Source organism: Mustela erminea, chromosome 9 (assembly GCF_009829155.1).
Source record: "Mustela erminea isolate mMusErm1 chromosome 9, mMusErm1.Pri, whole genome shotgun sequence".
NCBI lineage: Eukaryota > Metazoa > Chordata > Mammalia > Carnivora > Mustelidae > Mustela > Mustela erminea.
In genome coordinates, this window is record NC_045622.1 from 46,554,052 (window position 1) to 46,569,958 (window position 15,907).

Sequence of the window (15,907 nt, forward strand, 5' to 3'; positions counted from 1 at the left end):
TCCAGATGTGGGGAAGAGCCTTAACAATAAAAACAAACAAACAAACAAACGAACACTATAGGAAGATCAGCTTGCATGGGGGGAAGCTTAGTAGCCGAGAAGTAAGAAATAGTGAGAAAAGGGTATATAGAATTCTTACAGAAAATAACCAGTAATGAATAATTTCAAATAACAGAGAAACATGATGAACATAGAATTTCAGGGAAAAGAATAACCTGGAATATATTTGCCAAACAGATTGGAGAATCAGGTAGGGAAAAATGGGAATCAGGGAATGTTGGTCATGAGACTTCATGATTAGCTAAACACTTGATTTACTGAAATAGTAATAGAGAGGGAGTTTTACATTTACATTTATATTTATATTCACAGTGGCTTCTGATAAAACATAATAACAACTACTATATTAAACTTTATTACAAAAAAAAAAAAATCTTCCGATAACTCTCTGCCAGATATCGTAAGAATCCCTAGGATCTGGTGGTGAATAAGTATGATGCCAAACATTAAAGAGCTTCTAGTTTAATCTGAAATATTAATCTCATTAGAAAACACAGAAGATAGGAAAGAAGGCCAGTTTCGAAGGGAGGTTATAAGTGCATTTTTTCAAGCTTTTGAGTTGAAGGTGACAAATCAGCTCCCAGCAGTGACGGAGGTACTACAGGAAGTGCAGATACTTATCAACCTAGCAGTGATAATTGAAACAAGAAATGGATTCTCCATGAGAAAGAGATTATAGATAGAATAAGATTCTGTGGAGTACGTTTGGAGAATAACTGTTACTCTAGAGAAATGGCCATCAAAGTTAGCATGCAGCCCTGGGGTTTCTGGTTTAGGATCTCTGCCATGGGCCCCAAATTTTGTAAAGCCAACAAGCTCCCACATATTAATACCACTGGTGTGAGGATCTCATTCTGGGAATCAGTGTTTTAGAGCCATTAAACAAAGTTAAGTAAAACAAAAAAAGTAGCAAGAGAAATAAAGAAGAAACAGGGCAGTCTAATGTGTGTGTAACAATGAAAAAGCAGTAGTAACGCTCTATGTAATACAGAAAGAGCAAAGACCCATCAGAATTTTGCAGGCCTTTTTTTTCTTTTTTTTTAATTTTAAGATTATATTTATTTATTTATTTGTTTGACACAGAGAGAGAGTGAGAGAGAGAGAACATAAGCAGGGCGAGTGGGAGAGGGAGAAGGAAGCTTCCTGCTGAGAAGGGAGCCCAACTCAGGCCTCGATCCCAGGGCTCTGAGAGCATGACTTGAGCTGAAGGCAGACGCATAATGACTGAGCCACGCAGGCGGAAATTCTGGATGACTGGCTAGGCTCTTTGCCTGCTGGAAATGGTACATAGTTACCTCACTCATGTTCATTGTAGGAGAGGACAACCTACATACATTTGTACATCCATACATGCATACATACATGTAGAGTTCCATTGCAAAGAACAAGAGACAAATAGGCAAACACTCCGACTATAAAGACTGGATGCTGTATTAGTTTACTGTGGCTGCTGTAACAAATGACCACAAACTGTGCGGCTTTAAAAAACAGAAATTTATCCTCTCAAAGTTCTGGAGCCTGGAAGTCTGGTGTCAGCAAGATTTGTCCTTTCAGAGAGCTCTGAATGTTTGTTTCATGTCTCTCTTTTAATGTTTGGCAGTTGCTGGCAATCCTTGGCATTTTTTGGTTTCTAACTGCATCACCACAACCTCTGCCTTTGTTGTCACCTGCACTATTCCCTGTGTGCCTGTGTTTCTATGCCTAAATTTTCTCTTCTTACTAGAAAAGTATATTCAGAATAATCCCATCTTAAATTGATTGTATCTTCAAAGACCCTGTTTCCAAATAAAGTCACATTCAAAGGCACCAGAGCTTAGGAGCTTAGCAAATCTTTTGATGGAACATAACTGAACTGAGCAGATGCCACGTGAAACTGTGGTATTTGGAGCAAGATGGGTTAAGATTGAGAAAGGTGTGTGGGATGAGAAGATAGTAATGTGAAACGGTATAAAGGAAAACCACTAAATTGGAGTTGGGAAGACAGAAGGGGAGCTCCCTCATTCCCTATCTGTTACAATCAATTGCAGACCCAATAGGAAAGACATACCTTGCGAGTCCTTAGGACTTCAGCTATTACTTTACCACCCCAATAAAAGCAATAAATGTTTCCCTCTTCACCCTGACAACAACCCAGCCAATGAGAGACTCGCAATTCAGCCAGCAAAAAGCCACTATACTCCCAGTTTACTGGAGTAGACTTTTTGTTTATAACAGCCCTTCCAACTTTCTCTTTTCCTCCATAAAAGAGTGCTTCTCTTCTTTGCTGTCCAGTATTGCCTATAATTTTACTATAGCTTGCTTGTTCCAAATTGTAATTTTCTTCTGTTGCCAAGTAAGCTCAGTTTTTGCTGATAAAATGACTGGCAGTCTTATTTTTAAGGTTAACATTAACCATAGGTAACTGTTTAAAAGCTTCAGTTCTTAACAGAGAAGAGGCTGGGACAAGTTCAAAAAAAAGATATTTTCAGGATAGGACAGAGGCATGGTCAAAGCCAGAGAAGAAAAGCACTGCAGGTAAGAGATTTAATATTTTAGAGAGGGAAGAAAAGAAATAATGAGTGAAGTTCTGGAGTGGAAGGGAAGGTTTAGGCTTAGAAAAAAATGAATGAAGAAAGCTATAAGACATAGGGACTTTTTACAATAATAGTCATTAAAGTGATGTGTTAGAAGAATGAGTGGATATTATGAGGTACATTGAGAAAAAGTTTGGAACATTGTGATAAGTTAATTGGGTGATCTGGGAGACATTTTTTTCTTTTTTTAAAAGATTTATTTATTTGAGAGAGAGAGTAGGGGGAGGAGCAGAGAGAGAGAGTCCCAAGCAAACTCTGTGTGAAGTACAGAGCCCAATTTGGGGCTCCATCCCACCCATCACACCCTGACCAGGACCAGAGAGGAAACCGAGTGAATCGCTCAGAAGTCTGCATTACCCAGGTGCCACCATGAGAGAGTTTTAGGATTGCGCATGCTTAGCTAGGGCTGTGGGAAATTTTTTTTTTTTTTTAGATTTTATTTATTTAGTTAGTTAGAGAGCACACATGTGCATGTGAGGGGGGTGGGGGGCAGAGGTCAAGGGATCGTCTCCCGTGGACTCCATGCTGAGTGGAGAACCGCCTCAGGGCTCAAACTCCTGACCCTGAGGTAAGACCTGAGCCAGAAGCAAGAGTGGGATCCCTGACTGACTGAGACACCTAGGCACCCCCCAGTGCCATGGGAATTTTAAAATGAACCCCTTCTTTAAACCCCAAACTTTGTCTTTTGGACCCAGGGAGAATCCAGAGAGTAAGTAAATAAAGTTTTGGCTTTTAATTAACCATCCCAACAGTGCCCCATGAGATTAATTAGTCTTTCAAATTAAAACGAAAAGTGCATTTCTGGTGTTTTTTAAGCAAAGTTTTCTGTCTGGAGAGGAAGAGATGTCAGTCAGCTCTCTGTGTGGGCCAGACTCACAGGTAAAGTTTTGTGTGTTGTTTTTTTAACTGAATCATATTTACATGAGGTTAAATTGCCTGCACTAGTGGGTGTTTTCTAAAACAGGGCTGGCCAGGGGTTGGGCTGGATTCTGGTTCCTGTAGTAAAAACATGTAGTCAGAGTGTAGAGAATACCACTAGTGTTTTCTGTAAAGCAGAAAACGCGTTACCTCATGGATCCTAGATCAACTCTGACAGAAGCAGCCTGCTTAATAATAATGAATTGGGGCGCCTGGGTGGCTCAGTGGGTTAAGCCACTGCCTTCAGCTCAGGTCATGATCTCAGGGTCCTGGGATCGAGTCCCGCGTCGGGCTCTCTGCTCAGCAGGGAGCCTGCTTCCCTCTCTCTCTCTCTGCCTGCCTCTCCATCTACTTGTGATTTCTCTCTGTCAAATAAATAAATAAAATCTTTAAAAAAAAATAATAATAATAACGAATTGTTTGGAGAAGCCCCAAATGTGTTCTCTTAGGAAAGTCACATAAAATGTAATTGAACCATTATTGAATGGTTATAAGACATCATGGGGCTTTGTTCTTTACACCCACAAAAAATATATGGGAACACTGTAATCATACGACTCTTTTAAGCATTTGAGTTTTTATTCTGAGCTTCTCGAGCACAATATCAGTCTATGCTGCCAAGATTTTTTGCTTTTATTTCCCCACCTCTCTGTAACACCTTCTCCTCACCATAGGCAGGCAACAAGGAGAAAGGGTGAACTGTGAACTGTTCCTTCTCCTATTCTATTTTATAGGATGAAGAAAAGGTTTTGTGTGGAAAAAGTTATAAGGTTTTAACAAGGTTCAGATATTCTTTTCCTTATGCCTGCATGTTCTGTGTTTACCTGAGAAATTTCAGTTTGGGGAGATGCAAGAAATACAGAAAGAGGAACCCAGCTTTGTGCAATAGAGCTAATCCTGAAATTGTTTGCTTGTCACATGCTTGTCAAACACATCAGTTTTTAATTGCTTCAGGAATTAGGTGTTTAATTTTCACCTGTTTTTTTTGTTTTGTTTTGTTTTTTTGTTTTTTTCTTACTAGGTTACTGAAACAGCCACTGATTTTACTTCCCTTTGCAATTTTAGTATTTATATTTTTCTGTGTCAGCTTTGTTTCTTACTGGTACTGCATAGACAGGTTTAGGACTATTCTTAATAGTCAACATTCTACAGTAGGTTGTATTAGGGTCAGTGTTTTGCTGAGACCCACCAACTCTTTTCACTGTGTTTTATAATTGATTAGTCCGCCATCACCTGATGGTCCAGAGCCGTTTCTTCCTCCCACCCCCACCCCCAAGGCCTCTTTTCTCTTCTCTTTTCTTCTCTTCTCTTCTCTTCTTTTCTTTTCTTTTTAAGATTATTTATTTGAGAGAAAGCAAGAGAGCAGGCCAGGCAGAGGGGGAACAGGCAGAGAGAGAAAGATAAGCAGACTCCCTGCTGAGCTGAGTTTGGAAGGAGGGGGCGGAGAGCTCACCAAGCCATTTCTTATTCATAAACACTTCTTTTCAAAATGATGATCAGTTCTCTAAATTAGTCACTTCCATAAAAGCAGTGTTTTTGTTATTTGTAAGGCTTCTTACCTTTAAATCATAATACTCATCGTATTTATCCCATTGAGGACCATTCTGGCTTGTCATAAGTACATGTTTTGAGTTTTTGCCAAGCATTTCTGTCTGAATTTCCAGCCTGATGAAGCTGGGATTTTATGAGCATCGTGTAATGTACGTCAGGGCAGCTGACTCTTCAGTCTTTTAGTCACGGGGAATCCGGAGGATGTGTTGGTTTGAAAGGTGCTTTCCCTGTTATCGATTCTAGCTTAAACTTCAAGACTCAGCCCAAATGCTAAACCTTCTGTTGATTCTTCTCCTCAGAGGAAGTCATGCTCCCCTCTAGGCTGACATAACATTATAGGACTCATTCTAGCGGGTTAAATCATGTCAAGGTGTTTAGGTATCGGTTTCTCAAGACAACTTGAGAGCTTACTGACAGCAGAGAATTCTTACTTATCAAGCATCTGGTATGTGCTAATTACTATAGAACATGGATATACGTACTCCCTTATCCCAGATGAGACAATCGTGGCTCCAAATGACAGAGTCAGTAGATGGAGGAACCAGGACATGAAGCTGACTCTGCTTTAGCTCCGTTGCTGCCCAGTGGTTGGCATAATCTCTGCGTAGACTGAGGACAGAGATCAGAGTTGACCCAAGGCCAGTAATGCCTCATCCAGTTAGTCACTCCAACTAACAGTGCTCACTTTTTCAGCAGCCCCTCATTCATTAAACTTCAAGCTTCCTCTTTAAGGAGAAGTTTTCTCAGAGATCTGTGACTTTCTCCATCCTCTTGAATTCATTTGTTCATTCATTGTTCATTCATCCCTTGAATAATTAGGAGGTCGTTATATGACTGGCCTTGTTCTGTTGCTCAGCAGAAAATGATGCATATCCCTGGTATCATGGACTTCATATTTTCATATGAAAATATGAAATGATATGAAAATATGACTCCATATTTTCATATCATTTTTATTGTCTCTTCAAAGAGACAATAAAAAATAAAATACATGAGTGACTTATATGTTAAGAGAAAATAAGTGCTAAGGTAAAATGAAAAGTAGCTTGGGATAAGGAAGTGGGATGTATGGTTAGGAGCCAGTGTTTAAAAGGAAGTCAGACTCAGGCTCCTAGAGAAATTAAGATTTGAACAAAACCCTGAAGGATAGAAATTCCAGATAGAGGAAACAGTTAGATTAAATGCCCTAAGGTAGGAGTATGTCCACTGTGTTCTAGAAGTATCAAGACTGCAGCTGTGTCTCAAATGGAATGAAGAGGGGGAATATTACATAATAAGGGAATAGAGTGGTCCTAGAATGTATGCAGCCCACCCCTGCTTTAACAAAATATATCCGGAGAATACCCAGTGCCTCCAAACTAATCATTCTGGATTGCCCACATTTGTCTTCATTGAGTAGTCTTCCCAAAATCAATGGCACTGTCTGGGCTTAGAACATTGCCTCAGCCAGGTTCAACCACACTCCCTTGTATTTCTGTAGTGTTTTGGTCAATTCCTGTACATTATATTGACCACAGTTGACAACAACTGGTTATATGATTCATAATAGGTGCTCAAGAGATGTTCGTTGAATAGATGGATGCATGAGTGAATCAATGAATGAGAACAGATTTAGTCTTAAAACACAGATGGATGCTCCCACCGATAAATAAATCTGTGTTCTAGCTGTAGAGATAAGCTACATATTTACTTATGTTAAATGAAACTTCTGGAATATGGCTGAGTGTTGATTAAATGCTGATTACTTTTCAACGTATCCATGTTCCATCCAAGAGAAATCAGGGACAATTTTCAATTCTGTACCATCAGAGGGTTCTTACTAAAAATAGCTTGTTTCACCTTGAGCAGAGTCACTAGTTTTTAACCTAATCTCTGGGGGAAAAAATTATTTCCTTTATAGCTGATATATTTATGTCTATAGTATAGTGATTTCATTGTCTTGGTACAGACTTCAACTTCAAATGTCAACTACATAGTTATTCCCTTTGTTGGACTTAACCTTATTTACAGTGGTAATTTGTTTCCTTAGCTCTTCTGTAACTCAGTCAGTCTGTGGCATTTACTATTATTATAGTGGATGTAAATCAGAGTCCCTGGATTTGTTTTAACCTTTTCTTTCCACAGTTTGGAATGACTTCTATACTATTATAAATGCAGTAGATTGATCCTAGCATGTGGGTCTGAAACTTTTGTAAATGTATTTTTTTAATTCCCCTCTAATCATATATAAATGTAAAACAACAGTTTTGAAAAGTATGAGCTGATATGCATCATAAATTTCGTAGGAAAAGCCAATTGGGAGCATTTTATTTACTCTTGGTCATCTTTTGCTCGATAAACAAATTCTTTAAATTTGAGGCAGATAGATACATTTATAGATCTATGGGATGTCAAAACATCAATAAAGAATAATTACCCACTTTAGTAGAATATTAGATAACAATTATTTTAATTGTCCTATCAATTTAAATCCATTTTGCATTTTTAACAACTATTATAGTTAATTTAACAGAAAAGTTATTTCATTTCAAATGTAATTTCAGAGGTGTAACTTTATAATTTACTATGCCATTATTTTTCCATTATCTAATCACTTAGGCCATTAAAAGCCTCATTCAATATTTAATCAATAAAAGCATAGTGAAATGGAGCTTTTTTAAAGTGTTTTTCATTATTGTCATATAAAGTGCCAAAAATTTTTGTGATTGTTTTATCACAAAACAGGTTTTTTTGTTTTTTTTTTAAATACGAGATAACATAGTGGGTGGTTTGTTTAAAAAAAAGATTCTTCAGCTACATAAGTCATAGAAATTTCCTATGCCTTTAGTACAAATTCTTCGATTTATATTTATCTTTCTGAATAATTTCTATGGTAATAATTATAATTTTGAAGTTCAATGAATATATAGGTTACAGGTATTATATCGAATGTATATTCAATCATATCCTGAAAAAGACCTTTTTATTTTTTCACACAAAAGAGTTTATCACTCGTTCTTTGAAAGTGCCCCCATAATGGTTTTTAATAACTTCTTATCCTTCCATAGTTTAATATAAACAAAGTTTTATAAGCTATAGTACAGTATAAATTTGTCTCTCAAAATAGAAAATTTCCATGTTTAAAATTTGGCATTCTGGGATTTGTTATAAAACTAATAAAGGTAAAATACTATTTCTTGTGTCTTTAGGTTGTGTACAGGGATGATTCATTTCTCATGTGTTACTACCTCACTAGCACTTAATATGTGTGAGGAAATATGAAAATATGACAAGGTGGCTAGAGAAACAAACAAGGACAAGCATCTAGTTTCTTTTTGCCTTCTCTCTGAAATTATTACATAAATATCTCATGTATCTTCCTTGTGGCTCTCGTCTGAGAATTTGTGGAATTTTCTAACAGCTGTACTTTTAATCCTGAAATGTCAAGAGTATCTAGGTCTCTACCCAAATGATTTGCAATTCTTCTCTGTGCTAGGAGAATAACAACAAAGACAAGCTCATCAATTCCACATGAGCAGGGCTGAACCTGTGCTTTGCCTGCCTCACTGAGGATTCTTCCACATCCTTTTGCCATATCCCTATTTGGCCAATCACCCATTATCTGCTAATTAGCTAGGGAGCAACAGTTAGGTGGACAGTCTTGAAATATAACAAAACTAATGGCCACATGGGCTTGACTTCAAGAGCTTTGCCTCGTTAGCATTAATCAACAAACCGTCAAATACTTAACAAAATCGATTGAAGTAGAATCATTACCGTTAATTATTACTGTTGTAATAAACTGAGGATTAATTTTTTTTAGATTGCTTAAATATGGCTAATTGCATTTTCTTAAACAACAACAACAACAAAACTTTTCTTTTCCTTTCCCATAGGTTTAGGCTTCAGTATTGCAGGAGGTGTGGGGAACCAGCACATTCCTGGAGACAACAGCATTTATGTAACTAAAATTATAGATGGAGGAGCTGCACAAAAAGATGGAAGGTTGCAAGTAGGAGACAGACTGCTAATGGTAAGTGTGACTCATGCAAAACTATGTGTGTATTTATAAAGCTCTTGTTTCCCAGTGTATAACTGTCTCAGTTCAGGCTGTCATAACAAAATACCATAGACTAGGTGGCTTACACAACAAAAATTTATTTTCTCGGAGTTCTGAAAGCTGGGAAGTTCAAGGTCAAGGTTCTTTCTCATTCAGTTCCTGGTGAGATCTCTCTTCCTGGCTTGCAATCAACCATATTATTGTTGTGTCCTCACATGTCCTTCCACCTGTGCTTGGGCTGCGAGAAAGAGATCTCTCTCTTCTGATTGAGGCCACCGGTCAGTCCCATTGGATTAGGGCTTCACCCTTAACTCATTAAATTAATAACTTTAATTACCTCCTAAGGAATCTTTCTGTAAGTATAGTCCTATTGGGTGGTGGAACTTCAGCCATTAAATTCCTAATAGTGATCACGGGCAGAAATGGAAAAAAAGGAAGAGCAGATTTTGTGGTGGGAGATTTCAGAAGTTCATGTACAATCGTATCTGTTTGTTGACATTTTAAAAACAAATCTGAATTTTCACTAGTTTTCACAGATAGAACAAGACACGGATTGTTATTTTTCCAAGATATCCTATTAGCCCAAGAGAGTGTTACTTGCCTACTGTTAGTAAAGTGGGCTTTGCGTAACAAAGCGTTCTCTGATTTTTTGATATGTACATTTCTGTGTCTCTCTGTGGTCCCTTGTTCAACCAGTGTAGAAAGTATAAACAGTCCCTGATTTACCAGAATTCATAATCTAAGTTCTGTCACATGTGTAAACGTATCTTTCCCCCCACCCCAATCAGATAGGGTTAAGGCTATTTTATTTACCAGCTGCCTACATGCTTCAGGACCCTGGGCAATGAGTAACACCAACACACGGCTGCCTTTCCTAAGCCATGGAGTTCTAGGATAAACTAAAGCAAAATTAAGGCATGACATAAGCAGTACAAATTTGGAATTGCACTTAATAAAACTACTTTATCTCTATTTACTATTTTATACCAAACCTACAAGATAATAAATACTGAAAATTAATAAAAGAGAGCTCTGAAGAGAAGTATATTATGTCTGCCCTTGTAAAACATGGCCTCTAATCTCTGCAAGGAGCCATTATCTGTAGCACAAGTGAGGATTGTTAGGAAAAGGTCAATTTATATCCTCAACAGAATAGTAATTTCTGTGACATGTGCAAGCTTCAGAGGTTGAACCTCAGTGCATTGTGCCCACTTCCCTGGGCTTTAGACAGCTTGTCCTTGGTCCCATTCATCTAGTTTCATAGTTGTAAATGATCTTGGTATTGAATTACCTAAGTAAACCTTTATAATAATCTTGATAACTAATATTTATCTGGCATTTGCTACATTCCATGGATTTTTAAAAGTGCTTTTTTGTAATGAATTTATTTCTCACAACAAGCTGTTTTATATAAGCAAAGAGGAACTGAGGTATAGAGAGGTTTATTAACTTGGCCACAGTGATATAGTTAACAGTAGACAGAACTGGATTTCAAATCCAGGAACTGAGGCTTATAAGCACAAAGCGTGATCTTTCATTTGTTTCTAGAATTTGCCAGTCAAATCTTTCCTTCATTTTTTTAGTTACCATTCATTCATTCATTCCTTTATTTAGCAAGTTATATAATAAACACCTACCATGTCCAAGGCAATAACCACTACTCAGGAAGTAACTCTTTCAGGAAAAAATTTTATGATCATACTGGATGGGCAAAAAATGTGGCATTTATGACTTGAGTCAAAGTGGCAATGAAGAGTGTGGGCCTCTTTACACCTGAAGTTTTTCTCTTTCTTTCTTTCTACCATTTTACTGTAGTATAGTTGACATATAAACAGCTTTACATATTTAATACATATAGCTCCATGGGTTTGGGTATTAAATATATACCCAAGAAACCATCACCATTATTAAGGCTTTAAATATATTCATCATTTTCCAAATTTTCTTCTCACCCCTATTGTTACTGTTTTTATTATTTTGTGCTTGTGTGTGGTGAGAACAATTAACATAAGATCTACCCTTTTGGTAAATTTTAAGTATGCAATATGCTTTTATTAGCAGTAGACCCTGTACTATGCAAGAGAACTACTATTTTCATTCTTGAGACATTCTGCATTTTTTTTTATATTGTTGGCTGTTTTTTGTGTTTTCTGATTTTTTTTTTGCCTTGGATGTAAAAGTTGGTTTTTTATAATTTTGTGTCTTCTGAACCAGAAAAGTATTATTGAGGTATAAGATCTAACAATGTCTCTCAAGAATATAGACTTCATTGTTAGTTGACTTAGGAATAAAATACTCCATGATATCATCTTTTACATTGCATGAAATTGAAAAAGCTGAAGAGGACATTTTCATTCTAAATTAATGGTTGTCACATTTGACCTTTGGCTCATTGTTCTGTAAAGGTTTGGTTGTAGACAACTCTTTTGCCATTTCTTTAGTGGCTGCTGTTGTAATATCAAGCTAGATGTTGTGTGTTGATTGATTGCTTGAAGTTCCATTTAAGTTCCTAGCTTTATTTTAAAATTCTTTAAATAAATAAATAAAACCCTCAAAGTCTAAATAATTCTGTCAAAGGATTATCCAGCACCATGCTATTGTTCCATTACCATTTTCTTGATATTCATTGTACATGTAATGATTTAAAAAATAGCCGAGACATAATCTTTAACTATTCTGAGTTTTAAAGCCTTTTTAAAAAAAAAAAAAAAAAAAAAAAAAAAAGAACCTTCAACAATAATAGGTCTCTCCTCTCTTATGTAAGGAAAACATAATTAGTACTTCCAAGGCAACTGCCAAACTAAATCTGGAAATGAAAGAAAATGATTCATTTTATAATATTCTGGAAGAAAAATAATGCTGAGGAAAAGAATAAAAAAAAAATCACGGAAGCCACCCCGAAGGACCAATTATCTTGCTTCAACCCAACAATATTTATTAACGCTCTCCTTCTGTCATTCCTTTCCACTTCCTTTTCTCTTTATTACCCTACATTCACATCATCTTTATCTTTCTCCTCTTCCACTCTCCTCCCCCAAAGGAAGTACAAATAATTTAGATTCCGTGATTTACCAGCTGTACCACACTGTATATTTTTCTCCAAATAGCTATTCTCCTTTCTAAAGCAATTTGCACCACTCCCTCCTCTCACTCCTTAGGAAAATTTCTCCCATATGTTACTCATTCATAGTTCTGTAAGCAAACTGGCCTAAAATGAAACTCTGTTCATTTCCTCATACCATATATGTTGGGTCCTTTTTTTTTCCCCCCCAAGTACTTCTTATAACTCAGAATTGAAAAGTATCTCTCTTACATGTTATCTTATTCCAACTCATTTGGTACATCAGAATCCAGAGAAAAACAACGTGAAGTAGTCCCTCACCTCTGCGAGAACACACGAAGGGTGGAGAATTTAATGCCTCCTGGAAGCTACCCATTAGATCCTAGCTATCCTTAGATTTGTTTTTTCTTAAAATTATACCAAAACACATGTCCCTCTACATTTCTTGCTTTATTCACAGCTCTGTCCCTTGGAGACAGAAAGGTAAAGATTAATTCTACATTTGTTTGAAAACTTACATCTTGCCACTTTTTTTACTTTTCAGCCTTTAAGATGTTTTACACATTTTCTCTCACTTTTGAAGTCAGTTTTACCACACAGCCACTTATCTTCTCTAAATAGATTACCCTTTTAAGAAAACTTTTGATTCCTTAGAATGTTATTCCCCCACTTTTAAAACCACAGGCAATATTATTGCATCTGACCTTTACATTTATTCTATAATAAGGAAAAAATTACTCTACCTATCACTTCTGCACTAAGACTCTTAGCATTTCAAATAAAACGACTTTAATGTCAGTCTTCTCTGATGTTTCCTCGTGTGCTCAGATGCATGGTATTTGTTCTCTTTACCAAAATAATATATACATTTTTAATTCTCCTGCTGCTTGGCACTTATTATCATTCACTAGAATTTTGGTTTTTTATTTTGTCAAATGCCAATGACATCTGATTTTTATGGACTATACCAGTGGTTAGTGTTGTGATCTCAGACTAAATACAGTAACTCATGGCCTTTGATTTCTTGAGACAGAGGGTTAGAAGTTAACAGTATTAATAATTTTTAAATTCATTCATATATTTTTACACACTGGTTTTTATGAAGCCCTATCAAGATGATACAGGGGGCCACATATATTATGGAGAAGTGATCATTTTCTTCATCTTTTTTCTACACAATACCAGAAAATTTGAATCCAGGGTCATCTGACTGTCTTTTCTACAGCAATGATGTGAGCTGTTACTTGTTGAAACTTCCGTCGCATTGTGATTGGAAGTTTATAGCCTTAGTCTCCTTTTTTCATAACTTTTGCTTGACCTTGAAAGAAAAACATTGTCAGCAAGAGCACTTTTACATTTTTACAGGGAATAAGTCTGTGTTTTTATTTCCTTAAAGGGAAGGAGTAGACAAGGGGAAAGGTAAGAAAGGCATTGAGTGAAGTGGGAAGACGGTGGACTCACAGCCAGCCACCCAGAATTAATTCGACCTAAATGACCTTGGACAAGTCATGTACATCTTTGGTCTTCTGTTTTGGCCTCTATAGCATGGTAGCAGTGCCTTAGATCAGTGTTTCCCAAGTGTGTTTTAAAATATTAATCTCATTATTGTGTCACATGAAAAGGTCAACTAAGTATGGGAAATTCTACAACCTGTATCTCACCTCTCTTACAGATTCTCAATGAACTTAAGTATATTAAAGAGTCAGTGAAGTTCTGTAATCAAGGAACTAATTTAACTTGAACACTATAATCTTCAAACAGACTTCATTATGCAACACTTTGCTTAAAGTGAACAAAGGAGCTTAAAGTACCTAGAACTAGTGTTCAGGGGAGTAGACTCGATGTGCTGTGTGAGAGTGACTTTTTGTTTATTTTATTTTTTAATTTTTTTATTACATTTATTTTTTTATTTATTTTTTATTATTTTTATTATGTTTATTTTATTATGTTATTGCATTTTATTACATTTAGCCAGCATATAGTACATTAGTTTTTAATATAGTGTTTAACAATTCATTTGTTGCATATAACAACTAGTGCTCATCACAACATGTCCCTCCTTAATACCCATCTCCTGGCTACTCCATCTCCTGACACCCTCCCTTCTGTAACCCTCACTTTGGTTCCCTGAGTCCACAGTCTCTCATGGTTTGGCCCCCTCTCTGATCTTTTCATTCAGTTTTCCCTCCCTTCCCCTGCGGTCCTCCATGCTATTCCTTATGTTCTGGGTATGAATGAAACCGTATGATAATTGCCTTTGTCTGCTTGACCTATGTCACTTAGCCTAACCCCCTCTAGTTCTCACCCATGTCAATGCAAATGGTAGGTATTCATTCTTTCTGATGGCTGAGTAATATTCCATTGTATATATGAACCACATCTTCTTTATTCATTCATCTGTTGAAGGGCATCTCTGCTCTTTCCACAGTCTGGCTGTTGTGGACACTGCTACTATGAACATTGGGGTGCATGTGCCCCTTCTTTTTCCTACATCAGTATCTTTAGGGTAAATATCTAGTAGTGCAATCGCTAGGTCATAGGGTAGCTCTATTTTTAGCATCTTCAGGAACCTTCACACTGTTTTCCAGAGTACCTGTACCGGCTTGCATTCCCATAAACAGTGGAAGGAAAGTTCCCCTTTCTCCACACCGTCACCAACACTTGTTGATTCCTGTCTTGTTAATCTTGACCATTCTGACCAGTGTAAAGTGACTCTTATTTTTATTTCAAAATTAATATGCTATGGTAAGGACATTAAATGGATTTAGGGAATGTGAGTGGAAACAATACAATTTTCTGAACAAGTATTAGTTGTGAGCACTTATTAAATTAAATCTTTTTGGTGATTTACAAAACTGCCTAGCTTCACCCAAATATTAATAAGAAAATCACCTTGAAGGCAGTGCAGATATGTAAGAATTTCTGAATAATGAACAGGACTGAAAGCACTTGAATTTGTTAGACTGACCTTAGACGAGAACTGAAATGGGTAACGTTCTCTGCCCATGGCTCTTCCCCGTGGAAGAGTGCAGCTTGCACACAGTCCTCACTCCAGCCCCTGAGAGATGGAGAGGGCAGCCAGTACTGTTACTCTTTCTTTCCAGAAGAGAAAGTTGGAGCTTAGAGATAACCAAGAGATTTCCAATATGACATAACTAATAAATTGTGAAATCAGATTCAGACCCAGATGTCAATGTCCTAGTGCCACATTCCCTCCACCAGTTTATGCAGCCCTTCTGGTTCTTAATCCTGCTCTCATATTTCAATCATGTGGTAAATTTTTGATCACTCTGGATGCCCAGGCTTCAATCGACCCTGAAGAATCAAATGAGAATCTTGGAGGTAGGCACCATGCTTCCTTTTTAAAGAAATCGTTTAAGTCTCCCAGGTGATTCCGATGTGTAGTCAGGTTAAGAACCACAGTCCTACACTGATGTAATCACATTCTAGCCTGTTCTGCTGCTGCTCTAGTGCTTCTCCTGAAGGTGACTTTGGGGCTAACATTCTTTCTGTCAAGCCAGTACAGTATCATTTAGCATTTTCCAACAATGGGCTGACCACATTTAGAAACACTTCACCCCTCACACTTTCTCCCCTGTAATTAGAGTACTTTCTGAAACACAAGGGGGAAAAATCTGGATAATAATTTCTTGGACTCAGTTGTAATTTTTTTCAAATGTAATAAAATTAAAATGCAGTGCAGTT

The 15,907-nt window shown here is 36.9% G+C and overlaps 1 protein-coding gene across 12 annotated transcripts in view; it reads left to right on the forward strand.

Annotated features, from left to right (window-relative positions):
- DLG2 (discs large MAGUK scaffold protein 2) overlaps positions 1 to 15,907 on the forward strand; it is a 2,075,147-nt gene that overhangs the window by 1,570,868 nt on the left and 488,372 nt on the right. For all 12 annotated transcript variants that reach the window (XM_032356653.1, XM_032356654.1, XM_032356656.1 and 9 more), the window contains one exon: positions 8,978 to 9,114. In XM_032356653.1, the coding sequence (XP_032212544.1) occupies positions 8,978 to 9,114 (137 nt within the window). The remainder of the gene's footprint in view (positions 1 to 8,977; positions 9,115 to 15,907) is intronic.